Genomic DNA, 13,562 nt, shown 5'->3' on the forward strand with positions numbered 1-13,562 from the left:
GAACCTGTTTTGAGTGAGTTATGGCCAAAATACTGACTACTGTTCAAATGGTCAATTTTCAAATTTGCGAAGTCACTAATCTGGATTTGGTCAATTCTAATGTCACTTTCTGGATAGAATTTAGGTAGGCTTTCTTCATGAAAGTTGGCACATTTTGTGCCTAGTTTCACCTCCAATTGGCCTCATACCAATTGGAGTCACACACTTAGGGTTATAGGCTCATTTGCATACTACCCTTTACATGTCTCTCAAACACCAATCCAAATACACATTAACCTTGTTATAAGTTCACTTCTCTAGCAAATTCTGAATTGGTACTAATCATAATCACTCAAAACATCATATTTAGGCCAACTTGGGTAGAATATAATAACTCATAATACACCAAATGCAATCCTAATTCATAAAGTCCAAACCCAACAATATATACACATAAACACTCCTAATTATTACATACAATTTTCACTATCAAATTACATACATTTTCACTACAATATCATATACATATGCTGCCACTTTTAGTGCCATAATTTAACAACTTTTCATGAATTTAAATACTTCCAATCTTCACCATGAGGTTGCCCAAGTAACACATATACATCAAGCTTCCATTTTAACTTTTCAAACTTATAATTCAAACTATATCCACGGTAAATCATTCCTATAGATTTAAACACTTAATTCAATACCTCAAAATACCATTTACATTAAGAAATAATTTATTAACCTTGATATTCCATGGCTACCAAAAACAGTACCTTCCAATAACTCATTAAAATCTCAAAGTTTCTTCGTAAATCAACTCACCACAACACCCACACAAACTTTAATGAAGGAAAAATGGAAAACAAGCACTTACTTAATTTGAAGCTTATTAAAAACTCATCAAAGCCTTTCTTTCTTGCTCCCTAAATGCTGCCCAAGGTGTGGTGATCAACTTTAATGGGGAGAACTAGTGGAAACAATGGCTAAATGAGGAGTGCATGGAGGTTTGTATGAGGTTTGGCTATGGAGGATTTTCTTTTGGGAGGTTTTCAGCTGGTTGTTGAGTGAGGTTGAAGATGATAGATTTTCTATCCTAAATGGTGTATTTTAATGTCCCTTAATTCCCCTTAGTGGAGCACTAACTTAGTTTTAAGATTTAATAATCCAAAGTTTCATAATTCACACATTTTACCTCAATTCTTTTACTATTCTTATAATGTACCACAATTTTAATTTTCATGACATTTTCAATGTTTAATATCATTTATTTTTAATGGAAATTTAGGTCAAAAGGAAACTTGGGGTGTCAATTGACCAAAATGCCCCTATTCGGGTTGCATTTTAAATTTTTCGATAACACCAATTTTTGTCGATTTCTCGATTTTTTGTTTTCCTTTGTACTAATTTATTAATTTTTCTTTAATATTTTCTAAGTCAATTATACCTCAATAAATGTTTATTTAAGTCTTAAAAATATTTTCCAGGGTTCCCAGCGGTCCAAGGCTAGTCAACGGTCCATGCTGCAACTTCCCGTTGCGGTAACCCATCGCTACGGTTTTTGGCTCATTTAACTTAGTTACATTTCATTGCTCTTATTTTTCCTTTGCTTTTCTTGTATTTTCCTCTATTGTATTTCATTATTTTATGTCTCCTCACTAACATTTAAGCGTAATTCCAAGCATTCTTGCTGTCTGGACAGAAACTGGTCGTCAGAACAGTAGAACGCACTACCGAATATAGGGGTGTTACACCTCACTCTAGTTTACATATAGTTCCAGTCATTCTAGCTGTCCGAACAGACATTGGTCACCGTAACAGTCGAATGCATGGACTAGCTAAAGTGAAAGTGTTACAGGCACTCTATGAAGTCTCACAATCTCATCAATGTACAGTTTAGCCAATCTGTCTAGGCTATAGTCCATCTTCACTGGCAGAAAATGAGCAGACTTAGTCAGTCTATCCATAATGACCCAAACTACATCATGATTCTTCTGAGTTCTAGGAAGTCCCATCATAAAATCCATCATGATTTGTTCCCATTTCCACTCGTGAATTGATAATGGCTATAGCAAACCAGCTGGCACTTGGTGTTTTGCCTTTATTTGCTGACAAGTCAGGTATTTGGCAACATACTCAGCTATATCCTTCTTCATACCCATCCACCAATAGTGCTCTTTTACCGTTCTATACATTTTAGTCCCCCCAGGGTACATAGCAAAAAGAGAGCCATGTGCTTCCTTCATAATGATTTACCTTAATTCCACATCATTTGGAATGAACACTCTTCCCTGGTGTAACAGTAAGCCATCATCATTCACTGAAAATCCATGTTTCTTGCCATCCTGAGCTTCCTCCATCAATTTTACATACTTTTCATCATTCAATGCTGTCATTTTTATCTGATCAGTTAGCAATGGTTTCACTTGCCAAGTGGCTATCATCTGTCCCTCATCATCTATCTCCAGATTAGCAAGCAATGCCCTCAACTCATGTACCATAGATAAAGGAGAAACCCTTAAACTAGACATAGTCTTACGACTTAAAGCATCAGCTACCACATTTGCTTTCCTTGGCTGATAATCTATTAAACAGTCATAGTCTTTAATCAGTTCCAACCATCTCCTCTGTCTCAAATTCAGCTCTTTCTATGTGCCCAAATATTTCAAGCTCTTGTGATCTGTGTAGATATAGCATTTCTCCCAATACAAATGGTGTCTCCAGATCTTCAGAGCAAATACAATGGCAAGAAGCTCCAAGTCATGTGTAGGATAGTTTCTCTCATGGGTTTTCAGCTGACGAGATGCATAAGCAATGACATTTGTGTGACACCCCTTACTTGTCTACTGTATAGCCGAGTAAGATATGTCACACAGTGTACCGGAATACCTTATTTTAATTCAACTATTTTTATTCTTCCTAATTTATTTCTTTCATAGTTATGAAGTATAATTCATGAAATATCATTCATTTAAGTCATTTATTGAAATTATAATTTATTTGAGGTTTCACAAATTTTATAGAAAATCCGACAGAGTGCCAGCTAAAAATGGATAAAATAGTTCTTCGGAACCTGTGAAAAACACTTCCAAATTTTTCAATCAATCCTAAACTCCATTTAATTAACAAAATCCCAATATTTCTCATATATATTCCCATTCTCATTCATTCATTTCATATGAAATTCATATAAAAGTCATAAATAAATATTTACTTGTTCATTCATAAACACAATTTCCATAATTTACATCAATACTAAAATACATTACATAAGTCTTAATTACACATGAGAAAATAAAAGTTAATTACAAAATATCAAAATAAAACCTAGTGTCCTACCAATGCACTGATGACGGTGAGGTGACACGGATACTATGTAAAGCTGCAGAAGATCTCACCCAGTCTATGGTCTACTGGGCTCTCGATCAGTCTCTCCAGAACCTACACGTGGCAAAAAGTAATGCGCTAAGTAATAATGCTTAGTGGTGCCAATAATAAAATAAAAAGAAATAACATAAAATAACTATGCAGTGCATGTCCTGATGTCTTATGCAAACAATTTTTCGATCATTATTGGTAATCTTATTTATTTTGTACTTGTTATATTCATAATTTAGTTAAATTTATTCACTTTCATTTTTGGTTGCTCAAGTAACCTATACTAGATGACTGGATTGGATAAACGGGTAAACTGGCACTGGGTATCTAGTACCTCAGGTCGTCACACCATTGGTCACATATGCATCTCCCGGTGTGCAATAGAACAGCTAATAAGCTGTAATAACATTAAGCACAAGACCAAGTATCAACACAATGTCAGATTGGCTAAAAGCCATAAAATCACAGAATGGCATAATGCCATGTGCAGTACTACTAACTGAATCCTATTGGCATGCCAACCTATCCAAACCAATCTTGCTAGGTGTACTAGGGCATGTTACACTTTTAAATTGTACAATTCTTGAAATTTAAGCTTAGGTGTTACTATTCATTTCATTAGTCAACTAAAATGTTGACTTTTGCATAGACAATAGGTACATTGGTTCTAATACTCCTAACGTACCACATTTTGCATTCTAAAATTGTTGGTATTGGCTGCTAATACTATTTCTAAGCTTAGTGTTAGTTATTCAAAATTTTTAGATTTCAAGCCTCATATTTACTGTTCCATTGGTCATTTATACCGTAGGAATTTGATAAAATTGTCTTCATAAAAGTTGTTCCTTATTTTGTTTAGTTACATTTCCTTTTTTGAATCACTCCATTTGGAGTTTTGTAGCTCAATTTATGGCCTAAAAACCATAACTGGCCGGATTGGACAGAATCCAAAATTCTGGGCAAAACTGGTTCTGCCAGATTTGGTAACCTAAGTTTGGTTGGTAATTTGACCAGGTTATGGTCAGAATTTGGATTTATGTTCTTCATGAAAGTTGTATTTCTATGTCTCATCTTTCTTTTGGTAAAATTTTAGATCAATTGAATCTTTCTACATTGAGTTATGACCAAATGAATAAACACTGTTTATTTGGTCATTTTGCCCAGGCAGAATGCAGGCCACCCAGATTAGGGCAATTTTTAGGTCAACTTGGTTTAGTTTTCTAGGCAAGGTTTCTGTACCAAAGTTGTGCCATTATGTGTCTAGTTACATGTACAATTGGCATTGCACCAATTGAACCTCTACAATTCCATTTATAACTGCCCAAACCTGCTGGACTCATGCTCAGTCCTACAGGTCAGCCAAGGCAGCTCACCCATACATTAATGCCAAGCCTCAACTCACTTCATTTCCTCATTATACACATTCAAATGGTCACTAATTGACCATTACAAGACTAATGAACCATTACATGAGCAAACCCTAATATTGTTAAGTATCCATATTTTTCCATGTTCATACATACCTAATCCTTGCATTTCACCTACACAACTAAGTTCAATCATGCATTTAGCACTAAGGGCTGCTCTTCAACGCTTTGCTATCAAGCAAAATCACCAAACCTAGCTAACCCTAGCTGCCTAAACTTATAGGGTGCACACACACAATGGTTTGTTTCATTTTATTACATTTCATACACATATTATGCCATTAAATATGACTTAAAGTACAAAGAGAAAGAGATTGGTCACTTACCACAAGTGAGCAGAATTTTCTCCCTTCACAACTTCAATTTTCTTGGCAGCCAATCACCTTGCCAAGTTTTATGGACAAATTTTATTGAAGTGGACTTAGGGTTTCATGTGAGATTTGGGTGGGTTATAAAGCTTAGATAAGCTTTAATGGTGGGAAGGGTTAAGGAAGAGGAAATGGCATAAAGAGTTAGGAGAAGCTGATGGTTTTTTTTCTGATTTTTCTTTCCTTTTTATCTTCTTTTATACTTAATTTAGTGGCTTTTAATTTTGATTGGTGGAGATTGAGGTGATGACATCATGTGATGTCAAAATTCAATTTTTCTTCATTTTTCGTTTCTTTTCTTTTCTACTCATTTTCAATTTAATTTTTAGCAATATTTATTCATATTTTGTGTCACGATAATTATTTAATTAACTAGACAAGAAGGCCAAAAATTACTTCTGAATGCGAAATGACCAAAATGCCCTCCGTTTGGCTTAACAGACTAAAATTGTATGTGCCAATTGAAAATTTTTTCTAAGCATTTTCTTAGCATTCTAATGCCATAGGAACCTCAATGACCCTTCTCTAGAGTCCCAAAAATTATTTTATAAATTTTCCCTCTGGTCTAGGGCTTCTAGTTGCGAGAACCGCAACTTCCCACTAGGTTACCCATCGCTAGGGCATCGGTTCATTTAACTTGGTTGTATTTTATTTCTAAAATTTTTCCTAAATTTTTCTTATTAATATTTGAGTTAATTATGGTTTCTCACTTTAGTTTAAATATTTTTTCTGGACGTTCTAACTGTCCGAACCCACACTAGTCACCGGAACAGTAGAATGTACAGAGTTGCTACAGGGAGGGTGTTACAACTCTTCCCCTCTAATTTAAATTTCGTCCTCGAAATTCACCTGATGCAAACAGTTAAGGGAACTGTTGCCTCATCGTCTCTTCACTTTCCCAAGTTGCCTCTTCGGTGTTGTGGTGCCTCCAAAGCACTTTCACCAGTGGAATCTGCTTATTCCTCAACTCTTTCACTTCCCGAGCCAGGATCCATATGGGTTCTTCTTTATATGTCAAATCCGGTTGTACTTCAATTTCTTCTATGGAGATGACATGTGAAGGATCTGAGCGGTATCTTCTTAGCATAGACACGTGAAACACATTGTGGATCTTATCCAGCTCTTGTGGTAAAGCTAGCCTATAGGCCACTGGACCCACACGTTCAATGACTTCATATAGGCCAATGAACCTAGGGCTTAACTTACATTTTCTTCCAAACCTCAGTACCTTCTTCCATGGTGATACCTTGTGAAACACTTTGTCTCCAACTGTATATTCTATTTCTTTTCTCTTCAGGTCAGCATAGGATTTTTGTCTGTCTGAGGCAACCTTCATATTGGCTTTGATAAGCTTTACCTTCTCCTCAGTCTGTTTCACCAGGTCTGGCCCTACCAGTTTATCTTCCCCCAATTCAGTCCATCACACTCTACAGTTCCTCCCATACAGTGCTTTATACGGGGCCATTTGGATGCTAGCTTGGTAGCTATTGTTGTATGCAAATTCTGCCAGTAGGAGGTATCTATCCCAACTTCCCTCAAATTTAATGACACAAATCCTCAACATATCCTCAAGGACCTGATATATATTTCATGTTATTATTATCATTTTAGTTTAATATTTATATTAGTTCAATTGGTTTCAATTGTTTACCTGGATTACTCTTTCTGATTGCCCATCCGTCTGAGGATGAAAAGCTGTGCTGAAGTGGAGTTGTGTACCCAAGGATTCATGCAATTTCTTTCAAAATCTCGATATAAACCTTGGATCTCGATCAAATATAATGGAAAGTGGAATTCCATGCAGTCTAACTATCTCAGTGATATATAATTCTGCTAACTTCTCCAATGAGTAGTCAGTCCTTACTGGCAGAAAGTGTGCTGACTTCATCAATCTATCTACTATCACCCATACTACATCATGCTTCTTTTGGGTGAGAGGTAGACCACTTACAAAATCCATGGTAATCCGATCCCATTTCCATTCAGGTATGCGTATAGGCTGTAGCAAACCCGATGGAACTTGATGTTCTGCCTTGACTTGCTGACATGTCAAGCATTTAGTCACATAGTTAGCTATGTCATTCTTCATACCAGGCCACCAATACTAAAGTTTCAGATCATGATACATTTTTGTACTTCCTGGGTGCATAGCATAAACACTGGTGTGTGCCTCTTTCAGAATACTGGCTTTCAATTCCCCATCAACTGGTACACATACTCTTCCTTTGTAGTATAGACACCCATCTGCTTTCACCTCATAGTCAGTTGCTTTCCCTTATGAGATTTTGCTCATAATAGTCATTAAGTTTTCATCTGCCTTCTGCCCATCTAAAATCTGCTGTAGCAGGTTTGGCCTCACTTACAACTCAGCCAAAATAGCTTCATCTCAAGCCAAAGATAGACCGGCATTCAATGATCTCAAAGCTGTGATGGATTTTCTACTCAAAGCATCTGCAACTACATTTTCCTTCCCAGAATGGTAGTCAATCACACAATCATAGTCCTTCAGGAACTCAATCCATCGCCTCTGTCTAAGGTTGAGCTTCTTCTGGGTTGGCAAGTATTTTAGGCTTTTGTGGTCTGTGTAAATGTAAAACTTTTCACCATACAAGTAATGCCTCCATATCTTCAATGCAAAGATAATTGCTGCAAGTTCTAGATCATGAGTAGGGTAATTCTGTTCATGTGGCCTTAACTGCCTAGAAGCATAAGCGACCACCTTCCCCTCTTGCATCAATACACACCCTAACCCATTATGAGAGGCATCACTGTAGACCACAAAGTCCTTTCCCGACACTGGCTGTGTTAACACTGGTGCCTCTATCAACATAGCCTTCAACTTCTCAAAACTGGCCTGACACTTGTCATTCCAATCAAATCTGACATTCTTATGTAATAACTTGGTCATTGGAGCAGCTATTAAAGAAAATCCCTTCACAAATCTTCTGTAATACTCAGCTAGCCCCAAGAAACTTCTGACCTCAGTTGTATTCCTGGGAGGCTTCCATTCCATCACTACTTCTATTTTTTTGGGATCCACTCTAATCCCTTTAGCTGACACTATGTGTCCAAGGAATGCAATCTCATTTAACCAGAAGTCACACTTGGACAACTTAGCATACAGCTTATTTTCTCTCAGGGTTTGTAGAACAATCCTCAAATGCTCATCATGTTTTTCCCTGGTCTTGGAATACACCAAAATATCATCAATAAAGACCACTATGAACCGATCTAGGTATGGATGAAAGATACGGTTCATAAGGTCCATGAATGCTGCTGGTGCATTTGTTAGGCCAAAGGGCATCATCAGAAACTCATAATGCCCATACCGGGTCTTGAATGCAGTCTTTGGCACATCTACATCCTTCACCCTTAACTGATGATACCCTGATCTGATATCAATTTTGGAAAATACTCCTACTCCCTTCAACTGATCAAACAGATCGTCAATTCTAGGCAACGGATATTTGTTCTTCATTGTCACTTTATTCAACTGCCGATAATCAATGCATAACCTCAAAGTCCCATCCTTCTTCTTCACAAATAGCACTGGAGCTCCCTATGGTGACACACTGGGGCGTATAAACCCATTATCAAGTAACTCCTATAACTGGATTTTCAATTCCTTCAATTCTGTGGGTGCCATCCTACAAGGAGCAATAGAGATTGGTGCTGTACCCGGTAGTATCTCAATAGCAAATTCAACTTCCCTTTCTGGTGTCAAACCAGGCAATTCTTCAGGGACCACATCTGGGAAGTCTCTTACTGTGGGTATGTCATATAAATCTAGCTTAGCCTGCCTAGTATCCACCATATGTGTTAGGTAGGCTTCACAGCCTTTTCTCATCAGTTTTCTTGCAACTGAGGCTGAGACGACATTGGACAAAAAATCTGTCCTTTCCCCCACAACTGTGATCTCATTTCCCCCAAGAGTTTTTAAAGAAATCATCTTCAGTTTACAATCAATCATTGCTTTATGACGTGACAACCAGTCCATTCCGAAAATCACGTCAAACTCATAGAAAGGTAACTCAATCAGGTCTGCCTAGAATTCATACCCTTGAATCCTTAACGGGCAACCCTTGTACACTTTGTTCACCACTACACTATGGCCCAATGGATTAGTGACCGGAATTTCTTGGTCACTCTCCCCTACTAGTATCCCCCTTTCTACGAGAAGGTTGATGCAGATGTATGAATGAGTGGATCCTAGATCCACCAATGCATGCACAGATATATTGTAGAGGGAGAACGTACCCTTGATGACGTCTGGGGCATCTTGCTCCTCCTGAGCTCTTATGGCATAGGCTCTGGTAGGTGCTCTGCCCTCAGGCCTCTCTGCTGGCTCAGATGCAGGCCTCTGTGATGGTCCCACTGCCTCAGATTTGCTAGATTTCCTACCCCTTTATGGTGTAGGAGCAGGTCTGTCTGCTTGTATTGGAGCAACTATAGCAATTCTGTGTGGACAGTTCCTCAACTGATGCTCTATCGACCCACACCTTAAGCTGGCATCAGTCACTCTCCAACACTCCCCCTTATGCCACTTCAGGCAATGTGGACATGTAGAAGATACTGGGGCTAGTCCCCTGAACCACGTTCCTGGAGAGCTGCCCACTGATGGTGTGGACTGACCTCTCCTAGGGGTAAACTGTGGCCTAGGCCCCTGAGACTGACCCTGACCTTGAGGTTGACCTAAACTATGTGCAGGTGGACCTTTGAACTTCTTTCCTGGTTCAAGAGATGAGCTAGACTGACCTGGGCCCCTCTTCTACTGTCTCTCCCTTCTTGTCTGCTCACTTATTCTTACCTTTTCAACTTTTATTGCAGCTTCCACCAACTTGGTGAAGTCTGTAATTCCCAAGGCATTAATCATGATCTTTATGTTGTCATTTAATCCTTCTTCAAATCTCTTACACCTTTCAGCTTTATTAGGGGCTATCTCCCTTCCGTAGCGGCTCAGTCTAATAAATTCCTTTTCATACTCTGCCACTGTCAACTGTCTCTGCCTCAGGTTAATGAACTCTCTTCTTTTCTCTTCCAGGTATACACTACCCACATATTTCTTCTTGAATTCTGAGAGGAAGAAATCCCAAGTTATTACTTTTAGCTGCACTTCACTAGACACTGTATCCCACATTGGTAGGCATCATCTTGCAGCAGAGATACAACAGCTTCTAAGTTTTGCTCTGGAGTGCAGTGGAGTTATTTTAAAACCCTTCCTGTTCTATTCAACCAATTTTTTGCTATAATAGAATCATCTTCTCTCTTGCCAAAGAAATCCACTGCTCCAAATTTTCTCAGTCTTTCCAGATGTGATATCTGCTGTGGAGGTGGTGGTGGTGGTGGCATTACCCCAGCCATTTGTCTGAAAAACTTGACCATTTGCTGGAATATGGCCTGTGCAGGCTGAGCAGGCTCTGCTGGAGCTAGCGGAGCAGGTTCTCCCCTACCCTCAGTCTCAGCTGCTGCAGGTGGAGCATGACTCTCCACTTCCTCCTCAACTGCCCTCTAAGATGTAGGGTCCATATCCTATTTAACAAAGACAAACAGATCTGCATTAGTGTCACCTCGACTCTTACAAATGCAATGCATGGTATGGACTCGATCTAGGCCCAGAAACACCTAAACTGTGCCCTGATACCACTAAATGTGACACCCCTTACCTGTCTATTGTATAGCCAAGTAAGATATGTCACACAGTGTACCGGAACACCTTATTTTAATTCAACTATTTTTATTCTTCCTAATTTATTTCTTTCCTAGTTGTGAAGTATAATTCATGAAATATTATTCATTTAAGTCATTTATTGAAATTATAATTTATTTGAGGTTTCACAAATTTTATAGAAAATCTGGCAGAGTGCCAGTTAAAAATGGATAAAACAGTTCTTCGGAACCTATGAAAAACACTTCCAAAACTTTCAATCAATCCCAAGCTCCATTTCATCAATAAAATCCCAATATTTCTCATATATATTCCCATTCTCATTCATTCATTTCATATGAAATTTATATAAAAATCATAAATAAATATTCACTTGTTCATTCATAAACACAATTTTCATAATTTATATCAATACTAAAATACATTACATAAGTCTTAATTACACATGAGAAAATAAAAGTTAATTACAAAATTACAAAATAACAAAACAAAACCTAGTGTCCTACTGATGCACTGATGACGGTGAGGTGACACGGACACTATGCAGAGCTGCAGAAGATCTCACCCAGTCTATGGTCTACTAGGCTCTCGGTTGATCTCTCCAGAACCTATGCATGGCAAAAAGCAACACGCTAGGCAATAATGCTTAGTGGTGCCAATAATAAAATAAAAAGAAATAACAAAAAATAATTATGCAGTGCATGTCCTGATGTCTTATGCAGACAATTTTTCGATCATTATTGATAATCTTATTTATTTTATACTTGTTATATTCATAATTTCATTAAATTTATTCACTTTCATTTTTGGTTGCCCAAGTAACCTATACTGGATGACTGGACTGGATAAATGGGTAAACTGGCACTGGGTATCAAGCACCTTGGGCCATCACACCATCGGTCACATATGTATCTCCCGGTGTGCAACAAAACAGCTGATAAGCTGTAATAAATATTAGGCACAAGGCCAAGTATCACCATAATTTCAGAATGGCTAAAAGCCATAAAATGACAGAATGGCATAATGCCATGTGCAGTACTGCTAACTGAACCCTATTGACATGCCAACCTATCCAAACTAATCTTGCTAGGTGTACTAGGGCATGTTACACTTTTAAATTGTACAATTCTTGAAATTTAAGTTTAGGTGTTACTATTCATTTCATTAGTCAACTAAAATGTTGACTTTTGCATAGACAATAGGTACATTGGTTCTAATACTCCCAACACACCACATTTTGCATTCTAAAATTATTGGTATTGGTTGCCAATACCATTTCTAAGCTTAGTGTTAGTTATTCAAAATTTTCATATTTCAAGCCTCATATTTATTGTTCTATTAGTCATTTATATAGTAGGAATTTGGCAAAATTGTCTTCATGAAAGTTGTTCCTTATTTTGTCTAGTTACATTTCCTTTTTTGAATCACTCCATTTGGAGTTTTTTATCTCAAGTTATGGCCTAAACAGCATAACTGGTAGGATTGGATAAAATCTAAAATTCTGGGCAAAACTGGTTCTACGAGATTTGGTAACCTAAGTTTGGTTGGCAATTTAACTAAGTTATGATCAGAATTTGGATTTGTGTTCTTCATGAAAGTTGTAGGTCTATGTCTCAGCTTTCTTCTGGTAAAATTTCAGGTCAATTGACCTTTCTACACTGAGTTATGACCAAATGAATATACACTGTTCATTTAGTCATTTTGCCCAGGCAGAATGCAGGTCACCCAGATTAGGGAAATTTTAGGTCAACTTGGTTTGGTTTTCTGGGCAAGGTTTCTATACCAAAGTTGTGCCATTATGTGTCTTGTTTCATTTTCAATTGACCTTGCACTAATTGAACCTCTACAATTCAATTTATAACTGCCCAAACCTGCTGAACTCATGCTTAGTCCTGCAGGTTAGCCAAGGCAGCTCACCCATACATAAATGCCAAGCCTCAACTCACTTCATTTCCTCATTATACACATTCAAATGGTCACTAATTGACTATTACAAGGGTAATGAACCATTACATGAGCAAACCCTAATATTGTTAAATGTCCATATTTTTCCATGTTCATACATACCTAATCCTTGCATTTCACCTACACAACTAAGTTCAATCATGCATTTAGCACTAAGGACTGCTTTTCAACACTTTACTATCAAGCAAAATCACCAAACCTAACTAACCCTAGCTGCCTAAACTTGTAGGGTGCACACACACAATGGTTTGTTTCATTTTATTACATTTTCTACACATATCATGCCATTAAACATGACTTAAACTAAAAAGAGCAAGAGATTGGTCACTTACTGCAAGTAAGCAGAATTTTCTCCCTTCACAACTTCAATTTTCTTTGCTTTTCTTGGCAGCCAATCACCTTGCCAAGTTGTATGGGCAAAATTTTATTAAAGTGGACTTAGGGTTTCAAGTGAGATTTGGGTGGGTTATAAAGCTTAGATAAGCTTTAATTGTGGGAAGGGTTAGGGAAGAGGAAATGGCACAAAGAGGTAGGAGAAGCTGATGGTTTTTTTTTCTAATTTTTCTTTCCTTTTTATTCTTTTATTACTTAATTTAGTGGCTTTTAATTTTGATTGGTGGAGATAGGGGTGATGACATCATGTGATGTCAAAATTCAATTTTTCTTCATTTTTCCTTTCTTTTCTTTTCTACTTATTTTCAATTTAATTTTTAGCAATATTTATTCATATTTTATGTCATGATAATTATTTACTAAACTAGACAAGTAGGCCAAAAA

General features: G+C 37.4%; 1 protein-coding gene across 1 annotated transcript; it reads right to left on the reverse strand.

Annotated features, from left to right (window-relative positions):
* Positions 1 to 2,048: 2,048 nt before the first annotated feature.
* LOC131182130 (uncharacterized) lies at positions 2,049 to 2,483 on the reverse strand. The gene is made up of 2 exons (XM_058150778.1): positions 2,239 to 2,483; positions 2,049 to 2,169 (listed from the first exon to the last, which is right to left on the reverse strand). The coding sequence occupies exons 1-2, from the start codon at positions 2,481 to 2,483 to the stop codon at positions 2,049 to 2,051; spliced, it is 366 nt and encodes a 121-aa protein (XP_058006761.1).
* Between the last annotated feature and the right edge of the window lie 11,079 nt (positions 2,484 to 13,562).

Source organism: Hevea brasiliensis, chromosome 8, assembly GCF_030052815.1.
Source record: "Hevea brasiliensis isolate MT/VB/25A 57/8 chromosome 8, ASM3005281v1, whole genome shotgun sequence".
NCBI classification, from domain to species: domain Eukaryota; kingdom Viridiplantae; phylum Streptophyta; class Magnoliopsida; order Malpighiales; family Euphorbiaceae; genus Hevea; species Hevea brasiliensis.